This window comes from Pseudophryne corroboree, chromosome 4, assembly GCF_028390025.1.
Source record: "Pseudophryne corroboree isolate aPseCor3 chromosome 4, aPseCor3.hap2, whole genome shotgun sequence".
Lineage (NCBI taxonomy): Eukaryota > Metazoa > Chordata > Amphibia > Anura > Myobatrachidae > Pseudophryne > Pseudophryne corroboree.
The window spans coordinates 164,572,931-164,593,865 of NC_086447.1; the positions used below are offsets into that span (position 1 = coordinate 164,572,931).

Sequence of the window (20,935 nt, forward strand, 5' to 3'; positions counted from 1 at the left end):
ATTTCTAAATTAGATAAGATATATAGGATACATTTATGGTAGGGAGGGAAATAATGGCTGCAAGGACAACTGTACCAACTATATATGTATATAAACAAGGTACCTCAGGTGTGCCAATATTTGTGTAAGGTGGAGATATTTCCTAGATACTCATATAGTATGTCGTGGCGTGGACCACCACCCGAGTGGGAATACGGGGCTTTGGTCGGGATTCCAGCGTCGGTCTCCCGACAGCCGGTAAATAACTGCATCTCATATGTACAGCTTGCCAAAGAGGTCCCAAGTGGCATCTCGTCGCCATTTCCGTCTGCCAACATGTTACCATCTGAACGGCTCATCTTGCAATACACCTTTTATACAGTGGAGATGTCATTTGCAGACGCATGTTGCTCACCATTTGTTAATATGGACCAATCTAAGGGCTCCTTCATTTTTTTTAAATTCTAACAAGCAAATGTGCACCCACTATTCCTAAGCCTTGCCCTGGACTATGCTGTAGAATCAACAAAAACCATAACAAAACAAACAAATGTGTATTAGCCAGCAGGAAAGGAATCATGCGACATTGTAATACACATACAGGAATGCACAATAGTGTATGCCAAGACTGTTATAATATTTAGATTTCATGTCCATGTGCTGTTTCTGCTTCAGAATCAGCAAAACCGTGATGTGAATGCAATCTAAAGGATTTTATCCTTGTTTGGAGACTTAGAAAACCATTTTACCTGCTATATTACGGGTTAATTGAAATAAATTGCAATAGCGTTAAGGTTTTATTTAACCAGTTGTGCATTATGGGTAAAATCTGTAAATTCTATCAGGATTAAAGAAGAATTGTTATATGGTAGTTTGCTCTGGGTAAATAAATACATCTATTTATTACAGAATTTGTCAGTTTCGGGCCTGCCTATTAGGTGGAGAAATCTGCTTGGCTATAGTCAGGGTGAAAATTATTAATGAACCCGCAAAGATCAGAAAGATTAACCCCCGTTTTGCTGCCATCTCAGGCTTGGAAAGAACAAATGATGAAGCTGATACTCAAATGCCAATGACTTCCTGGAAGCTGAATAGAGCTGAACAGAAGACTCCAAATTGAATTTTTTTTTTACAAAGTGCATATTATTGACAGTACCAGATAAAGAACCAGGGACATGGGAAACAAGCCTTAACCCAGGACACAATGATAAAGAATGAGGATAATGGAATGATGATTTCATTATTAAATGCAGATAAAGCTAGAAGGGGAAGGGAGGAGTGATGAGGGATGGCGAGGGAGAGGAAGCGAGAGAGGGAAGAGAAGCACGGAGAGGCGGAGGAGGGAGTGTTGAGAGATGAGTAAGGTGAGGAGAGAGAAAAGAGTGATGGCTGTATAGAGATACTGACGCACAAGGTAAGATAAACAGGGGAAAGATCTGCTGTCACAGCAATATTAAATCTTAATTTCTTACATTCCTGAGAAGGAGTGTGGGAAATATAATCCTGATCCGTGTCAGGCTAAGAGAAATCAATGTGTGCTTGTATTAGACAGGAGCGGTGGTGGACAGCTTAGGGCCAGTGTGCAGCAATAAGGGTGATCAGCTGCAGGGTAGGTATGGATCTATTTATGAAAATAACTTCAATTAGTCATAATCATAGTGCAGATGGGAAAATATGCTGTAATCAAAGGGGATTCAAGAGGAAAGTATGACGCAAAGGACATATTTATTATTGGGCAAAGAGCCCTTCCCTGATGACATGGCTTGGTATTGCTCCGTCCAATCTATTATTTGTGTTAGCTGCGGTGATAAAGTCTGCCACCTTCTGGAGATAGTCTGCCCTTGAGGCAATAAATACTTTTTTTCTGCTTGGAACCTTGTAAGATGAATGGGGTCATTGACACCCCCCAGAAAATAAACTCACTTATAAGTCCCTAAAAAATAACCCTTGGTCCAGTGAACCGGGAATCCAACCCAGATAGAGAGGAGGGGTGGACACAGGAAGGACTTGGGGCAGTGTATATGGGTGACCCGGTTCCCATTTACACCATAGAAAGTGCCAAATCACAGGTGCCTGGAGATGATGTCAGAACGGGTGTGGATCAAAGGGTCGACAGTAACTAGATCGACCACTATTGGTCAACAGTGACTAGGTCGACACCTAAAATAGGTTGACACGGTCATTAGGTCGACATGGAAAAAAGGTGACATGAGGTTTTCGTTTTTTTTTTAATCGTGTCGTTTTCTTCGTAAAATGACCGAGAACCCCAATTAGTGCACTGTGTACGCTCGCCATGCTTCGGGCAAAGTACCTCGCCCCGCTAGCGCAGCGCTCAGCACAGGTTACTAGTCCCAATCGTAAAGTATGAAAAGGTTCAAAATATGAAAAAAATAAAAAAAGTCCACGTCGACCTTTTTCCATGTCGACCATGTCCATGTCAACCTAGTGACCATGACGACATATAGACCATGCCGACCTAATGCATATTGACCAATAGTGGTTGATCTAATGAGTGTCGACCTAAGCGCTGTCGACCTAAAGACCGGTTCGCGTCAGAACAACTAACACTGTTAATGAGGCATTCATTGATAATCTTCCAGCGGGGGGAAAAAATACCTATAATATATCATATATGCCTGTCATACTGTATGTGGATAAACAGGAGATACTGGTTTAACTAACACTTAGGGGGAGATTCAAATGTTTGAAAAGTCGGTTGTGTGTCTGCTTTTTCCTGTCTATTAGATAGGAAAAAACAGACTCCCAACTGACTTTTCAAACATTTGAATCTCCCCCTTAATGTCACTCAACTACCATGGTGTTAATATTAAATTGCGACGGTAAGTCATTATTGCCGTGATAAGCGGGAATAAACATAATTAGGTTTGATTTGAAATATGTATATTTACACAATTGCTTTTTTTTTATTTTAAAGTTTGTATACTATGATACATATGATAATACTTGTTATGGGTGACCACGTAATAAGTGTAATGTATAAAGTGTGATGTATAAAATCCAGTTGACGTCTATGCTATGGTGTGACAGAAGCATGTATTACAGAAGATCACATACTATAACTATCATCTACAAGTCAGTAGTGCTGTAGCTAGGAGGAGAGCCGCCGCCTTATTCATTTTCTCTGATCCACATGTCTGCAGGTTCCCCAGGGATGAAGATTTACATTGACCCCTTCACATATGAAGATCCTAATGAGGCCGTGAGAGAGTTTGCGAAGGAGATTGATGTCTCTTTCGTGAAGATTGAGGAAGTCATTGGGGCAGGTGGGGCAGTGTTATATATTAGTTGCCTTACAGGCTATTCTCCAGCCATTCTCCGTTCCCTGTAGTGCATTAAGTTTCATCTGTGTTCATCCGTTTAATCAATGCAGGTCTGACCGTAAGTTGAATACAGGGTGAACCACACACTGTAGCTGCCGGTGACTGCAATAAAATGCTTTGTTGCGCATTTTTCTACAGTTAGTGCTGGTTGCATGCTGCCTGGAGTATGTTTCTAGAGAGTATAGTCATCAGCTTCCACTTTGGGCTGCATTTTGTAAGTGGCTGAACATGGATGGAAATGATCGTAGTGCTGATTCTGAGAAGCGCCATGTGTATGCAGCCTACAAAGTACCTGTCACATACACACAGCTGCACATGAAGCAGATATGCGGAGAGATAAGATATACTGTAACTCTGTGTTACAGCTATATCATTTCTACTATATATGCATTCATAAATAGGCACTTTTTCAATATGGCTGGACGCTCTTTATGAAGACAAAGTTTGGGGAAACCATGTTCTGTTGCCAAGCGTCTTGACAATGTTGATGTAAGCATTGGTGCACGGATTAGGTATCAGTAGGAACATTAGATGTGAGTGAGATGGACAGATTGTTGACCTGGATGTAAATATGCAGAACCACACTGAAACAATGAACTATGAGGAATTAGTAGATGGATCCAAAAAAATACTTTGTGACTGATTCTCTGCCATTGTTCTCAAACATCTAACAGCACTGCTGATTAATATTGCTCCCCTAATGGCTTGTCTCTGTCCTGCAGGAGAGTTTGGGGAAGTATACAAAGGCCGCTTGAAGCTCCCCGGGAAGAGGGAAATCTATGTTGCGATTAAAACCCTCAAAGCCGGATACTCAGAAAAGCAAAGACGGGACTTCCTGAGTGAAGCCAGCATTATGGGTCAGTTCGATCATCCCAATATCATCCGCCTGGAAGGTGTGGTCACAAAGAGTCGGCCTGTTATGATCATTACAGAGTTCATGGAGAACGGGGCCCTGGACTCCTTCCTTCGGGTAAGCGGACACAATTACCTAGTCACCTAAAGACAGGACTTTTTTAATCTGGTCCTCAAATACCCTTAATAGGTCTTATTTATAGATTTTATGTAATTATTAATTTATATGATCTTGGGGTAGATGTACTTAAGCGGGGTACACACTGGAGCGATGTGTACCAAGCTGAAATATCGACCTGACGGGCCAATGTATCAAATCCTGGGTACACATTCAGCAATATTAATGAAGGATGGACTGAACACTGTTCCGTTGTTCATTTGCATACATGTTGTCGCTAGCGATATCATCAGGTTTGATGTGCAGCACATCAAACCTGATGACGTGCTGGCATCCGCTTTGCCCGATATGCGCCGTTGTATGCGATATGTCGGTATGATCTGCTGGATCGGACAACATATTGCTCAGCGTATATCCAGCTTAAGCCATGGAGAGGAGAGAGATTATATGCCAGCCAATCAGCTCCTAACCATCATATTTCAAACACAGCCTGCAACATGGCTGTTAGGAGCTGATTGGTTGGTACTATATCTCCGTCCATTTTATCTCTCTGCAAGTATTAGTACATCTGCCCCATTATCACATACAGACATAATTTAAATGCAAAGATGAGTGATCTGGAAATAATAGCGTTAAACATTAAAGTTGTGATGGGTATATGACATACTTGCCTACCTGACCCTCTCCATGATGGAGAAAATGCTCTGTTCCTGGACGTTCCTGGTAATGTATGATTGCCATCACCTGTGGTGAGCTAGTTAATTGATAAGAAAGGTGTTTCACCACAGGTGATGGCAATCATACGTTACCAGGAAAGTCCAGGAACAGAGCATTTTCTCCCTCATGGAGAGGGTCAGGTAGGCAAGTATGGTATATGATTATGCAATTTGCACAGGACAGTGGATTCTCAGTGTAGCCCTGCAACATGGATTAGTCATTGGACTAAGGGGCCCATTTGTCAATGAGTTTTAGCTACTTAAAACTCATTGATTCTGATAAATAGTGCTCCAGCCAATTAGCTCCTGTCATGTGTTTGAAAAATGACAGGAGCTGATTGGCTGCAGCACCAGTTATTATACGCAGTGAGTTTTAAATAGCGAATACTCATTGATAAATGGGCCCCAATTGTAAAACTTTCATTCAGGGAACTCTGCAGATGATTTCCTGCTCTTTAGGAATGCAGTTGTTGCTGTTGGTGACGGATGTACTGTGATATGTAATGGAGACTTTGAGGCACTTCAGAGATGTATGTTGCATGTCCTGTAAGTCATATCACAGCTGCTTTGTACAAAGATAAATGGCTTTCATGTTGCCAGCAGGATCATTATTACATAGTTGGGAGTTATACTACAGATAAAACAGAATTTGATTGGACCAGCTTTAACACTGACACACATATGTTAATAGCCTAATGTAGTTGTTGTGAAGCTCGCCATTTCATTCTGTGTCACACTAACGCTTGAACTTGCTGGTTATACTGAAATACCTGAAAACAGACCCATCATGACCCCTTCTGCCGGAACAGGATGCTTGGCTCCGAGACTGTTACCACCTTCTGGGCTGAATTCATTAAGTGTTGTTAAAAAAAACAAAAAAAAACAAAAACCACTAATGAATTAATGAGTTTATCCCAGGTAACTGCAGTAGGAAATAAGTGGACTATTTAAGGGCAGAGGATTTTGTTCTGTGTGGTAGTTGTTTGGAGGATGTGTAGAAATTCAGCACTGAAGTTTTCAGTTACTGCTATATCACATGTAATTAATAATGGATTTGTTTGCTAAGTTGCTGTATGTCAATTAAGTGTCTATTTAAGAAGTGGTGAAGATGGGTGGTCTTCAGTTTGCCGGCTGTCGGGATCCCGTCACGCAGTATACCGGCGCCGGAATCCCGACAGCCGGCATACTGACACTTTTTCTCCCTCTTGGGGATCCACGACCCCCTGGAGGGAGAATAAATAGCGTGGTGCGCTTAGCGCGCCACCGTGCCCGCAGCGTGGCGAGCGCAGTGAGCCCGCAAGGGGCTCATTTGCGCTCGCCACGCTGTCGGTATGCTGGCGGTCGGGATCTCGGCGCCGGTATGCTGGTTGCTGGGAGCCCGCCCGCTGACATACAATACTACACCTGTGAAGATACTGGCATAAACTCCGGCAAAACACTATTACTGCTGTTTCCTATTTCACAAAGGCTTAATAGCAAATATTTCTCAGATGTTACCAGAATTTACCAACACGTCCTTAGAATTAATGTGAACCATGACTGTATGCAATTCATTAAGCGGTGAAAAGCAAGGGGATTGTCAACCCTGACAATGTCGATCCCTGAATGTAGGTGCCGGCACGTTAACCTTGAAGGCTTGACACTACCTGTAACCTAGTATCCTCACTGTCACTGTCCGCATATGGCGGTACTTGTACTAGAATTAGTCTCCGGTACTTTACCTGCAGTAAAATGATGCTGGAGACAAATCGCACCTTATTGAATCTCCACTAAAATATTTACTTCTCTTTTATAACTGTATCATATTGCTCTGATCACACACACATGCATACTTGCATAGCAGTCTTGTCCTATATTGATGAAGTTGTCTGGAGACAAAGCCAAGTGATTGTGAAGATGAAGTAGCAGCCAAATGCTAACTGCGGATGACCTAAAAAAAAAATCTAATTTCAGCCTCTGGATAAAAATAGGGATATTAATTGGAGCCTGGTTCCTCCTGTAAGTAGGTTATAGGATCCAATCCACTGGGGCCTCCTATGTCTGAGAAGCAATATAACACTGAGTAGAGGACAGGTTGAGCAGCATACATAGGAGTCTGGCAGTAACAGGGGAGACTAATACTCATGTGTCTATCGTCGTGTGTCTCTGTCGCTGTCAGTGTTTCTGTTTATCTCATCACGTTCTTTCTCTGGACAGATACTGTTTTGTTTGTTTGTATCCTAAGTGCCTAGTTTAGAGTGGGACATAAAGAAGCGTGTTTGCGCATGAGCACGGACACATCTGTATTTCACTTAATGCACTGCACATGTTAATGTCGCTGATCAGACTCTCCAAGCACTAGAGGCCACAAGCGCAGCTACAAAGATTTTACAGCTCTAAATATGGGTGTGGGCTGTATGCATGCTTATTGCAGTACTGCACCATGACACTATTCATATCCTGCAATGCACTATGGGCCTGATTCAGACTTGTATGCAAACCCAGTGGTTTGCGCACAAGTCCGGTAGTGGGGGAACCACGCATGTGCAGGACCTGTTGTGCATCCTCGCACGTAGTACTCCCTAAGCCCCAGCCTGATTTGACAGGCTGAGGGCACTTGGGGTTTCCAAAAAACAGAGGCATGTCGCCTGTTTAATGGGAGTACCAATGCCAGTGGCTGTGTCTGCCAACATAGATTTACTGGCTTTGGCTGCAGATCTGAGACGGCCATCCTAAATAACCTGAAGGTTACTCAGATGACCAGTGGTCCCACAGACTGATCCGATGCTGCGTCACAGAAGCTGGCAGGAGGCGTATACTTATACCAGACGGAGGCTCCATTAGCGTATTGGTTGTATGGTATTGCACAGCCGCTTTCCTGTGGCTGCACAATACTGTGCAACTCTGAATCAGGCCCTATGTGCAGCACTAAATCAGGCCCTAAGAGTGCATGGACCATGATAATACCTGTGTTAATAGCTTATTTGTGATAATTCCTTGCTTGCAATGAGTGAACACCTGGTATAGAGAATACTTACTGTAGAACCTAAGATTGTCTTTCATGTCATACAGTAGTTTTGAACTCATCCTTATAACAATGTTCTGAGCTCTTATTTGTTATGGGGCTTACAGATATGTTATAACATACGCTGTAATAGGAACACAACAGGGGTTCCCCAGCATAGCACAAACCTCTGATACCTGCTGAAAACCAGCTTTGCTACCACTGTGTTCTGCAATTTACAGCTGAAAGCACATGGATCACAGCAATGTGACAGTGATTCTGTAATTGGGGTTTGGTATATTATGATGACGGTGACCATGGCTACATTCAGCATGTCAACACTGCTGAAAGTTTTACAAGGTCATAGGGCCTAATTCAGACCTGATCGTAGCAGCACATTTGTTAGCAGATGGGCAAAACCATGTGCACTGCAGGGGAGGGGGGGGAGGGGGGGTAAATACTGGCTGCTTTATTTTTACACTGCAATTTAGATTTCAGTTTGAACACACCACACCCAAATCTAACTCTCTCTACACACGTTATATCTGCCCCCCCCTGCAGAGCACATGGTTTTGCCCAACTGCTAACAAATGTGCTGCTACGATCAAGTCTGAATTAGGCCCATAATGTCAACAATGCACTTCTAAGCTTGGCCGGAGACACAGCCCACGTCACTGAGGAGGTTAATCCCTAACAGTGTAGTAGAGACCCACGTATAACTGACCATGGGGTAAATGTATTACCCATCGTTATGGGGGACAAGCGGTATCGACGCACGTTATGTACGCTATACCGATTCTCCCCCCATGTATAAAGGCAGTGGTGTCTGCGGCCGATAAGCGTGGGCAATGTATGAGCGGTCAGCAGCCAACACCTGCAGCTGTCGATGCCCATAGACCACAGCAGGGACAGAGTTGTCCCTGGCTGTGGCGGGTGCCGGCTCCTGACAGCGCTGCGGATCTCGCATGAGTAGATCCCACACGTGCGCAGAGGAGCCGGCCGGGACAGGCTAACGATTTTGCTAATAGTATAGATGTATTCTAAGTAACATGTTATATTTAATGCGCTGTAAGCATTTGTAGAATTGCATGTTGAAATCAGGGCTATTTCTGGACAATTTTGCACCCAGTGCAAGCATTAATAAAATGCGCCTCCCCTCCCATAGACATTCAAACATTAAAAAATGCGCTCCCCTCCCCCAGACATAAAAAAGTTATATTGTACGCGCCTGAGTCGTGTGCGCTCCTGGTGAGGGGCGTGGCCTCTGTAAAATGAGCGTGGTATCACTAAAATAGGCTTGGCCTCACAGGAAATGACTACCTTACACCCCAGTTTTTGACCCTGCAACAACAGACCTCGGCCACCACGGGAAAATAAAACATTACACCATATTAAGCCTCACACAGTAATGCCCCTTGCACCATATTATGCCATACACCACAATGCCCATGATAGATTATGCCCTACAGTAAAGCTTCTAATTACTTTTAAATTACCTGCTCGTTGCCTAGGGTTTCATGCGTTGGGTGTCCTGCTTGTTGCCAGGGGTTTCATGCGCTGGGTGTGCTCGTTGCCAGGGGCCTCATGCTCTGGGATCCATGCTATGACAAGGGTAATGCTCGTTGCCAAGGGGGTGTATTAAGTGTATGGCGGGCGCTAGCCCACTAGCACTTAAACTCCTGCCCCCTCTTCTCCCTCCTCCCTAGTACTCTGCTCGGGAAAGGGGGGGGTCAGAGTTTTGCGGAAAGATGCTGCTGCGTCATTGCATCAGTAAGGAGCGTGGCCTTGTGACACCCTCATGTTTTCATCACTCTGGGGGCGTTCCCAGCATTCCATGACATGCTGGGCTTAGCCCATCCTCCCACTGGACTGTGAACAGATGCTGCGCACACACCATCTATTCACCCGCTGCTGATTTGTATACTAATCTAGGGGGTATATGGGCGGGCTTAACCTCTGTGCTATTGTGTGTATCCTCCGACTATCAGAGAGGATTGTACTTCTCTGACATCTTGTATGCTGTGATTGCCAAATCATCTTAAACAAGGGGACTTGTCTATGTAAAGACATCGAGCAACAAACATCTTGCCTTAAAGCCTGCATCTGTCTATATCCTGTAACCAACACAATAGTGCAAAATGCTGTTCTGTTTTCTGCCTTTTCTAGATTGTCTACATTACGTAGATTCTGTTCTAGATCAGTGGTTCCCAAACCTTTTGGAATCACGGCGCCCTAGAGTATTAGAAATTTTTCACGGCACCCCTAAGCCAAAAGTTTCTTCTTGAGAAATTTTTATGTTTTTTTTTTTAAATGAAGTAAATTGTGTTTATATGTTATCCTCAGGTTCAGTTGTGTGGTGAGGGACAGGATTTGCTTCTGTTTGTCCACATATTGTATGATTGGCAGCTATCAGCACTGGGTTTGCCTATTACATTGACCATAAATAATTTTAATTGGTCGACCACCAATCCAAGGCACCTCTGCAAGTGTCCCAAGGCACCCCAGGGTGCCACGGCACACGGTTTGGGAACCACTGGTCTAGATTATCTAGATTCTAGATAAGTGTAGGCAATGGAATATGTAAATAGAAATAAGGGGAAAATAACTTGTCAGGAGGTATAGTTTCCCTTTCACAGCTCTACAGGTCAAATACCCAAATTTGTTTCTGGTAGATGCAAATTGCTGAAAATCTCTTTACAGTAAGTTCACAGCTGTACACTACGTAAGCTTTTTTACAGTAACACATACACACAGAATAGGAACTCGCCAACCTATTTACACATTATCACAGTAACGTGCAAATGGCATACACTCAAAACTAGGTCAAGAACTGTACCTTCACAGTACACAGCTTTCAAATATTGCATATCTAGCAGAGAAACTACACAAACATATTAAACGGATATATTGTTGCTAAGTAAGCACAAACCTTATAACACTTGTGTGTATATTTCCTGTTTCTTCCACTAATGAACAGAATTGACAGTTGGGTTACTGCAGTATTTATGCCACATTGTGACTCACTTGTATGTCTGACAGAAGCGCACACATTGGAAAAAATAAACTCCCTTATTGAGCTTATTATGTATTTCACAAACAGCTGTAGTACAGTGGCTCCTGTGTATTTTAATGTGTATTTATGAGCTGCACTGAATATAAAGTCCTTGATGGTTTGTGGTGCAGAAAGGAAGGGTGTACTTGGTTGCGAGGTTTGAGAAGTGTATACAGCACCTCTATGTACTGTACAGTGTTCAAGTCTTCTATCCATGATTATTTTGTTGGAGCGATTACTGCTGCATTTGTTTATATTTTACTAATAAGACCAGCATGCTCCTTTATTACGCATTAGTTTTAAAGTAAACAATTATTAAACGTTGATATCTAAATGGACAGTTGTTTTTTGTGTGTTTGTGACTTGCAGCAAAATGACGGCCAGTTTACGGTGATCCAGCTGGTAGGAATGCTCAGAGGTATCGCAGCCGGCATGAAATATCTATCAGAAATGAATTACGTGCATCGAGACCTGGCAGCCAGGAATATCCTGGTGAACAGCAACTTGGTGTGCAAAGTGTCCGACTTTGGGCTCTCTCGCTATTTGCAGGATGACACCTCAGATCCAACATATACCAGCTCCCTGGTAAGATGTTTTCCTATTATATGGCCATATTTTGGTGCTTGCTTCATAATGTGGTGCATAAAATGGTAGAATAGGCACTGCCTGCTCTGCCCAGTGTAATCCCATGTAGTGCGCTTCACCTGGATCCCTTGTGGGTAGAATAAATGATCCTTGGAACTGATGACCTAAAAATGGCTGCCTCGCCCTAATTTGTTCATGGTTTCTGCATTTTATGAAAGCTAAACCTTTGTACTATGTTTAAGGTATCTGTAAAGCGCCTTGAGGCCTATTTGAGAAAAGCGCTATATATATATAAATAGAATGACTACATTAATGAGTACATGTGCAGGACCCATAAGATCTCTCCAGGGCCCAGATGATACTGTCCCTCTAAGCAGCTGTGCTCCCGCCGGGCCGCTCCAACAGGCCTTGGCCAGGGTAATTAGTAACCGCACCCCTGTGCTGTCATGCGTAGCCTCCATTAAGAGGGTTGTCACTGTGCTTTTCCTGGTACGGATCAAAAAATGAAAACAAATATTTGGCTGATTTAAATAGCAGCACACAGCGCTATGTTATCAGATAATCCCACTTCTCTGTGACGTAGATCAATGTTTTCCACCCCACATAATGTCCTTTTTCAGATGTGTCAGGCTTTTCCAATTATACATTCACTGCTTAGTAATTGTATTTACATTGGCAGCTGTACACAGTCCATGTATATTGGTACAATATGAGGTGACTGAATTTAATATACTCAGCCCCAGACTGTGTAGTAGTATAATAATAATAATAATAATAATAATAATAATAATAATAATAATAATAATAATAATAATAATTTCAGCACTGTGTCTGTGTGGGTTTTGTATAGTACAATGTATTTTATGTTTATTGTGTGCTCTCATCTTTATCAAATATGTATGAGTTCATCCATGGAGCAAATGTTGATGTGACATGGTCATCCAAGCTAGTTCAGTCTCCTTAGTATGTACATATCATCAGACTAATGGATTACATTACCCCAGTATGTGTCACTGCACAATCCATAATATTTGTATGTTTGACATTCATACAGTTCCCATCACTACTGTAGGTCTATAGTTACTGAGCAGCCCCGTGACTTACAATTGTGGAAAACACACTTGCCCTCTGTATAGAGGCAAGGGAAGGGGCGTAACACAGCCCCTCCTCCTGCTGAGCAATGCTGCAGTTTACACTTCGCCGGGATAGTAGACAAGTACAGTGGAGTTTAGTGTTTTTTTTTGTACAGCGCTTGTGTCACAGTCGCACTGCACACGAGCCAAGTTTGTTTACCGACGATGGTCGCAGTGGCAATTTGGACGCAGAATGATTGACAGTCAGTGTGCATCTATGGGAGGCAGCAAGGGGTGACTAGTCAAACGCAGGCATGTTGCAAGCATTTTATGGGCATGACGCTGCTAGCGATTGCGTCCTCGTACCCAGTTGTAGTGGGCCCCGAGGCTTTATTGCAACAGACATTCTGACTGATGTGCATGGTTCCAATGTTGCGTCCTTGGGGGTAATTCAGAGTTGATCGCAGCAGCACATTTGTTAGCAGTTGGGCAAAACCATGTGCACTGCAGGTGGGGCAGATATAACATGTGTAGATAGAGTTAGATTTGGGTGGGTTATTTTGTTTCTGTGCAGGGTAAATACTGGCTGCTTTATTTTTATACTGCAATTTAGATTTCAGTGCGAAACACACCCCACCCAAGTCTAACTCTCTCTGCACATGTTATATCTGCCCCCCCCCCGCAGTGCACATGGGGGGTAATTCCAAGTTGATCGCAGCAGGATTTTTGTTAGCAATTGGGCAAAACCATGTGCACTGCAGGGGAGGCAGATAAAACATGTGCAGAGAGAGTTAGATTTGGGTGGGGTGTGTTCAATCTGCAATCTAATTTGCAGTGTAAAAATAAAGGAGCCAGTATTTACCCTGCACAGAAATAAAATAACCCACCCAAATCTAACTCTTTCTGCACGTTATATCTGCCTCCCCTGCAGTGCACATGGTTTTGCCCAATTGCTATCAAAAATCCTGCTGCGATCAACTTGGAATTACCCCCCATGGTTTTGCCCAACTGCTAACAAATTGGCTGCTGCGATCAACTCTGAATTAGGCCCCTTGACGGTGGCATTCACATTTTTTGCTGTACCGCTGCATACGAAGGCGCAGTTGCAAATGTATCTGCCTCATAACCAGATTAAAGGGGGGTCGCAGGGCATACTGACATCGCTAGATTTCTCTCTTATGCAACAGCAGAACTAGGGAGCCAGAATGTGAGCAGGACAGTGGGGGTCATTCCGAGTTGTTCGCTCGTTAATTTTTTCTCGCAACGGAGCGAATAGTCGCTAATGCGCATGCGCAATGTCCGCAGTGCGACTGCGCCAAGTAAATTTGCTATGCAGTTAGGTTTTTTACTCACGGCATTACGAGGTTTTTTCTTTGTTCTGGTGATCGTAATGTGATTGACAGGAAGTGGGTGTTTCTGGACGGAAACTGGCCGTTTTATGGGTGTGTGTGTAAAAACGCTACCGTTTCTGGGAAAAACGCGGGAGTGGCAGGAGACACGGAGGAGTGTCTGGGCGAACGCTGGGTGTGTTTGTGACGTCAAACCAGGAACGACAAGCACTGAACTGATCGCAGATGCCGAGTAAGTCTGGAGCTACTCAGAAACTGCTAAGAAGTGTCTATTCGCAATTCTGCTAATCTTTCGTTCGCAATTTTGATAAGCTAAGATTCACTCCCAGTAGGCGGCGGCTTAGCGTGTGCAAAGCTGCTAAAAGCAGCTTGCGAGCGAACAACTCGGAATGACCCCCAGTGTGCAGTGCAGGCAGAGACACAGGAGTATCGGGTTTCATGAGCTACCTATGGAGCTTTCTGACAGAGGAAAGTTAAGAGGGGGAGAGAGCTGTAAGTGACACAGGGATCCAATCTTCTCCTCCTCCCCGCCTGGGTGTCTGGGTCCTGTGTAACCGGTTATCTATTGAGGGTCTAGAGGGAGAGTCACACAGAGAGTCCTCCTGAGTTCTGTCCCAATGTGTAAGTAGTACAGAGGCTGCTGCTATTCTTGCATATGATACAATAAATTATAGCTTTTATGTGTACTTTAAGGTTAAATTGTCTTTGTTCCACTACAATAAATGTTATAAAATAGTTGTCTCTCAATTAGGTGAAGTTATAAACACAGGCATTATTAAGCTATATGATTTAAATTTAATATACACAATCTATACCTCCCAATAGGACCCATTCCAGGAGGGACAAAATGCTCATCTTAATTTGTGATTGCAATCACCTGTCTTGAAACACCTTTCTTATCAATAAAATAGTTCAACACAGGTCACACCAATCATATATTAAGAGAGCATTTTATCCCTCCTGGAATGGGTCATATTGGGAGGTATGCACAATCTAATATACACCCCTCCTTCCACCAGGACCCCACTGTCTTAGGTGCCCCGGGCACCCCCAAGGCTTAATCCGGCCCTGATCTGCCTCAACCTCTGAGCCCAGAGTTGCTTTTCATTATTATTTTACTGTCCTTCTGTTTTATGCATGTGTATGCAAGGCCGGCTCTACCATTAGGCAGCTTGAGGCATCTGCCTAGGGCACCTGGATCTGGGGGGCACCACTATCACAAAATGAAGGCTGTCTCTGGAAGAAAAATCCTTGTCGTACTTAATGCAAGTGGTGGCTGTGGAACTTATAAGTCACACTTTCATCTGAAAGGCTTGGAAGTGGGTGTTGGTAGTGGTTAGGGGCAGCAAGCTGAAGTTTTGCCTAGGGTGCCGAGAAACCGTGCACCGCCCCTGTCTGTACGTCTCCTAGAGCAGTGTAGGGACACTCACGCCTGCTGACACAATCATCATTATTAATGACAGTCAGAATACTATTTCATTTATGAGAAGCTGTGCAGTTTTGGGACCATGACGGCACAGTGCTCAGGTTTGGCAAACGGAAATCTAGTGCTGATCAGGACTGCCGGGGAATTCTGGCCAACACTGATCTACAATACCTCAGTTTGAGAACGTCACAGTAGAAGAACATTTTCTGTATCAGGCATCGGAGGGTTAATCCACAAGAACTTTTATTTAGATAAATAATAGTAAAAGTGAGGGGCCGGCGCCTTAGGAATAAATCTTTATTAAATAAAAGAACAAAGCTGTTGAAACCTCATCTTACGATGGATAATACCAAATCTCTGCTCAAGAAACATAATGGAGACGGGCTGTTTAAATGAGGCTGATTTGTCTATGAGCTCAGCTCACATCTGGTCAGCGTTAGATATTCTCTTGTTCCTTCCTTATTTCCTCTTCTTTTACTTTTTCTGCCATTCTGTAATCCCATCTAAATCCCATCCATAATGCATAGCTTATTTCTTAGAGTGATGATTGAATACAGCACTTTTCAGTTCATGTTAGTCAGATGCTGAGGAGAATTCATTGCTCAGTAGATATGGCTAGGTCCTGAATGAGACGTCTTTATCACACTAGATTAAATGCATTTCTTCAAGTCAAGGTTTCTTCTGTCCTTGAAATAAGCAGCAATATTAATAAAGTTGCTTAATGCTGGGAGCTGCCGCTTCTACATACAGACCCCCATTGCAGGAGAAACAGGAATCGTTCTATTCAGGAACATAATGGACAATTAGTTCATTCACTGTGTCCTCCCTGGTGAGGCCGTGTAGGTTTATTGTAGTTCTGAGTACCGGGATGTTAATGCAATGTCCGTGTTATGCATTGCGGACTCAACAATAAAATGAAGAAGAACCAAAGCCTGCAGTGATGGAGGATTTATGAGATCCTTAATTCAGTGTATAGCTGCAGAAGACTATGACAAAGCTCCACTTTTATTGTAACCATGTATAGTGCATACATTACACATGTACTTGATCACTTCTGACGTATGAGGCATGTTATGCAAATTCCACTTCTGTGATACATGTAACATACTTGCATTCTCCTGAACTTTGTGCATTTTCCTAGTCTCCTGGGTCCTGATGCTGGGATCAGAATTATTTTTGGTGGCTATTCCCTATGTAATGCTCCCTTAATGCTTTGTCAGACATTAGGACAAGCAACTGTGGTTGTGTACATGTCTGTCATTTTTATTCCAGGGCGGGAAGATCCCAGTGAGATGGACGGCCCCAGAAGCCATTGCCTACCGCAAATTCACGTCAGCCAGTGACGTCTGGAGTTATGGCATTGTCATGTGGGAGGTGATGTCATTTGGAGAACGGCCATACTGGGACATGTCCAACCAGGATGTAAGGACACTTTTTATATTGCATCTGCTTTATAGTTATTAGCTGTTAGGCATTTTATCAGGGCCCCTGCATTCCAGTCAGTGTGCAATAGACACTCTGAACTATACTAGAAATGTCTGTAATATATTCAATCGTAATTACTTGATATCTAAAAGTAACTGTTACATACGTGTATCTGCATCAGGCCTGTTCTCACACATGTATCTGCTGGTTACATACACCAGACCTGTTCTCACATATGTATTTGCTGATCACATACACCAGGCATGTTCTCACATATGTATTTGCTGATCACATACACTAGGCGTGTTCTCACACGTGTCTCTACTGATCACATACATCAGACCTGTTCTCCCACGTGTATCTGTTGCTTACATAGGCCAGGCCTGTTCTCACATATGTATATGCTGCCAACATACACCAGGCGTGTTCTCACATACGTATCTGCTGATCACATATACTAGGCATGTTCTTACACATGTATTTGCTGATTACATACATCAGTCGTGTTCTCACACATATATCTCTTTGATTACATACACCAGGCCTGTTCTCGCACATGTATCGCCCGATCACATACACCAGGTGGGTTCTCACACATGTATCTACTGATCACATACACCAGGCATGTTCTCACACATGTATCTACCGATCACATACACCAGGCACGTTCTCACACATGTATCTGCCGATCACATACACCAGACCTGTTCTCTCACATGTATTTGCTGATAAAATACACCAGGGCTGTTCTCACACGTGTATCTGCTGATCACATGTACCAGGTGTGCTGTTACACATGTATGTACAGATAACAAATACCAGGCCTGTTCATACATGTGTATCTGCTGATTACATTAAGCCGCTCATAACTTTATTGTGATTACATAAACCTTGTATTTAAGCTAGCTTATCACTAAATAAAACCACACCACACACTGAAATAAAGACACGGACACAGTAGCTGGAGTTAAAGGTCAGACGATGTTTATTAATCGCTGACCAACTCTTTAAACTAATAATTGAGGCCGAATTAGAATTGAAATTGAATATATAATTAACTCTAGTTTGGAGGATGGCAAAAACAGAAAACCGCTGCCAAACCACCAGCACCCGTCACCTAGATGGAAACCACCAAACCAAGGAGGGGAGTACACATACCCCGCCTCCTTCCCGCATAACCCGCATTGTGCTGGCCTTACCCCTCTTTCTCTGGCAAACGTTCGGTTCCCGCAGGGGAACGTCTAAATGTCCAACCGCAAGAAAAGGACACACCTGCCGTCCATTTAAAGAGGGAGCCCCACAATGACCACTTATGCCTGTGTGACAGCTGGTTGGCAGCGATTTCCCGCCAATCTGGCTTTCAATAGCCCACAGCAAAACAAGACCTATCCGCATTCTGGGAGGGCGGGCGGGCAAAACTGAAGGCAAGAGGAAGTCTGGCAAAATGGCCACCCCTTATATACTAAACTGAGACCCTCCTCTCCATCCTGATGCACAACCCTCTAATCCAATAGGAAAAAACCCAACTGGGAAACTGATCTGCCTAGCAACTGCTTAGTCATTTAACAACCAATCACAAAAAGTTGATCGCTTATATTGCCTCAGGCTTATGCAGCCTTCAGCTTATCTAAGCCGCTCATAACTTTATTGTGATTACATAAACCTTGTATTTAAGCTAGCTTATCACTAAATAAAACCACACCACACACTGAAATAAAGACACGGACACAGTAGCTGGAGTTAAAGGTCAGACGATGTTTATTAATCGCTGACCAACTCTTTAAACTAATAATTGAGGCCGAATTAGAATTGAAATTGAATATATAATTAACTCTAGTTTGGAGGATGGCAAAAACAGAAAACCGCTGCCAAACCACCAGCACCCGTCACCTAGATGGAAACCACCAAACCAAGGAGGGGAGTACACTTACCCCGCCTCCTTCCCGCATAACCCGCATTGTGCTGGCCTTACCCCTCTTTCTCTGGCAAACGTTCGGTTCCCGCAGGGGAACGTCTAAATGTCCAACCGCAAGAAAAGGACACACCTGCCGTCCATTTAAAGAGGGAGCCCCACAATGACCACTTATGCCTGTGTGACAGCTGGTTGGCAGCGATTTCCCGCCACCAAGGTTTACCAAACCGCCACCGCCATCCGCAAACAGAAACTTAACCAACCAGAAACAAACTAGCTCTACCGAAAAAGACCGAAAATATCTTCCAGAAAAAACTGCACTCCTTCCGGAGAAAGGTGAACCCCATCGTCTCTATAGAACTGTCTGTTCCGCAGCACCAGCAGAGGATGCTTAATTGCCACTCCGCCTATGGCCTTGACAAACAGAGACACCGTCGAGTTCACCTTTTTGCGTGCTTTCTCCAGCGCCGAGAAACGCACCGCACCACGCCAATGGAAACGGGGCACCATTTCCGACCAGACCATGCATACCCCAGGCCAGTGACAACGTATAGCCACTACATCCGCCTTTATAGACAAAATCAAGTCTATGCCTTTCACTCGGCCCAGATCATTACCACCCAGATGGATGATAATACAACTGGGGCGACCCCAGCGGCGCTCCCGTGCAAACAGGACGCGCAACAAATCACCCCATAACATGCCCCTAACACCTAGCCATCTAAACTGCCTGGACCCAAAAATCTCATTCGCCCTAGCCGCCATGGGATGTTTCTCTGCCCAAAAAACGTATGAATGACCAACCATCCATATGTGGTCTCCAAAATTGATGACAGCTGTAAAAGAAAATATCCTAATGTCAGATTATGCACATAATCTGTAACTGAAACACAACGTAAACCAATTAAACCCAAGTGAAGGAGAAAACTCAAAAAACCTCCCGTGGACCTTGGTAGAACAGCCAATTGAAATTAGGCCCCCTCGGAGGAAAAATTTGAAAAATTCGCTTCACACCTTCGATTCCTGAACGGTAAGCGTTCAAAAACCGACGAGTAAACACGTTTTTGGGTTAGCGCAACCGGCGCACTTATAACTTATCTATACGGACGTAGGACTTATAGGAGGCCGACTTCCAGCGACCCAACTCCCGAATAGCCGCTGGTGATGAACCAGCGGCTGCCGCATGGGTAGCCGCCCCAATCCGAAAGGAATGAGTACCGAAGTCCGCCTCCTGCAAGCCCAACGCCGTTAAACATTTCTTAAACACCGATGAAAACTGAAACTTCGTCAGAGGGTCCGACTGCGCGTGTACCAGCAACTGGTTGCCCCCCGGAGGTCTTAACCGCACATACTCTTGCGTCAGCCGCAGCGGGCAAACGCCCATACCCTCCTGAGCCTCCAAGGACAACCAGCGACCCCGACCTGTTTGATCTGTCTTGGATCGCACAATCCTACAGAGCAACAGGCCCTCCTGCAAGCGCACATTCTCATAGAGCAGACCCGATTCCCGGGACGCCTTGCTGCTCGCCACTAGCTCGCTCACCCGAAACGCCCCGAAAAAGGCCAGGGCATACGCGCTACTAAACAAAGCCACCTCAAATTCCGAGGACGCAATCCGAGGTAGCACATGCAGCAAGTCCGCTAGCAGCTGCAACGTTATAGGCCTACGTGAATCCGCGGGCGCCGGGTGCAACCTAGCCCAACCTTTCAGCGCTCTTGAAAGGACAAACGACCCCGTGGGGTCCGTTGTCCCGTGGAGTCGCGAGTGAAAGGCGATGCCCGCAAGGGCAGTAGCCATGGCCGCTTTTGACCTACCGTTTTGGTAATGCTCCCAAACAAAGGTCAACAGGGCGTCGGCCGAGGACTCACCTGCTACCCCGTACCTACTCTGAAAGGCTGACCAATCCCGCCATGCAGCATCGTACGCACGTAGCGTGGAGGGAGCCAGTGCACACCTGGCCAACGCCGTTAAACCGCTTCGACCATCTGCCAGACAGAAGGTGGGCACTGTAACCCCTCTGCCTCCGCTCCCGGAACCAACGTCCTGAATTTGTCAAACTGGAACCGGGACAATGCATCCGCAATTCCATTGTCAACTCCGGGAACGTGGCGAGCCCTAAAATT

The 20,935-nt window shown here is 44.4% G+C and overlaps 1 protein-coding gene across 3 annotated transcripts in view; it reads left to right on the plus strand.

Annotated features, from left to right (window-relative positions):
* EPHB1 (EPH receptor B1) overlaps positions 1–20,935 on the plus strand; it is a 336,049-nt gene that overhangs the window by 301,110 nt on the left and 14,004 nt on the right. For 2 of the 3 annotated variants that reach the window (XM_063915532.1, XM_063915533.1), the window contains exons 10-13: positions 3,141–3,263; positions 4,043–4,290; positions 11,411–11,626; positions 16,747–16,896. In XM_063915532.1, the coding sequence (XP_063771602.1) occupies positions 3,141–3,263; positions 4,043–4,290; positions 11,411–11,626; positions 16,747–16,896 (737 nt within the window). The remainder of the gene's footprint in view (positions 1–3,140; positions 3,264–4,042; positions 4,291–11,410; positions 11,627–16,746; positions 16,897–20,935) is intronic. The other variant, XM_063915534.1, reaches the window with a different exon arrangement.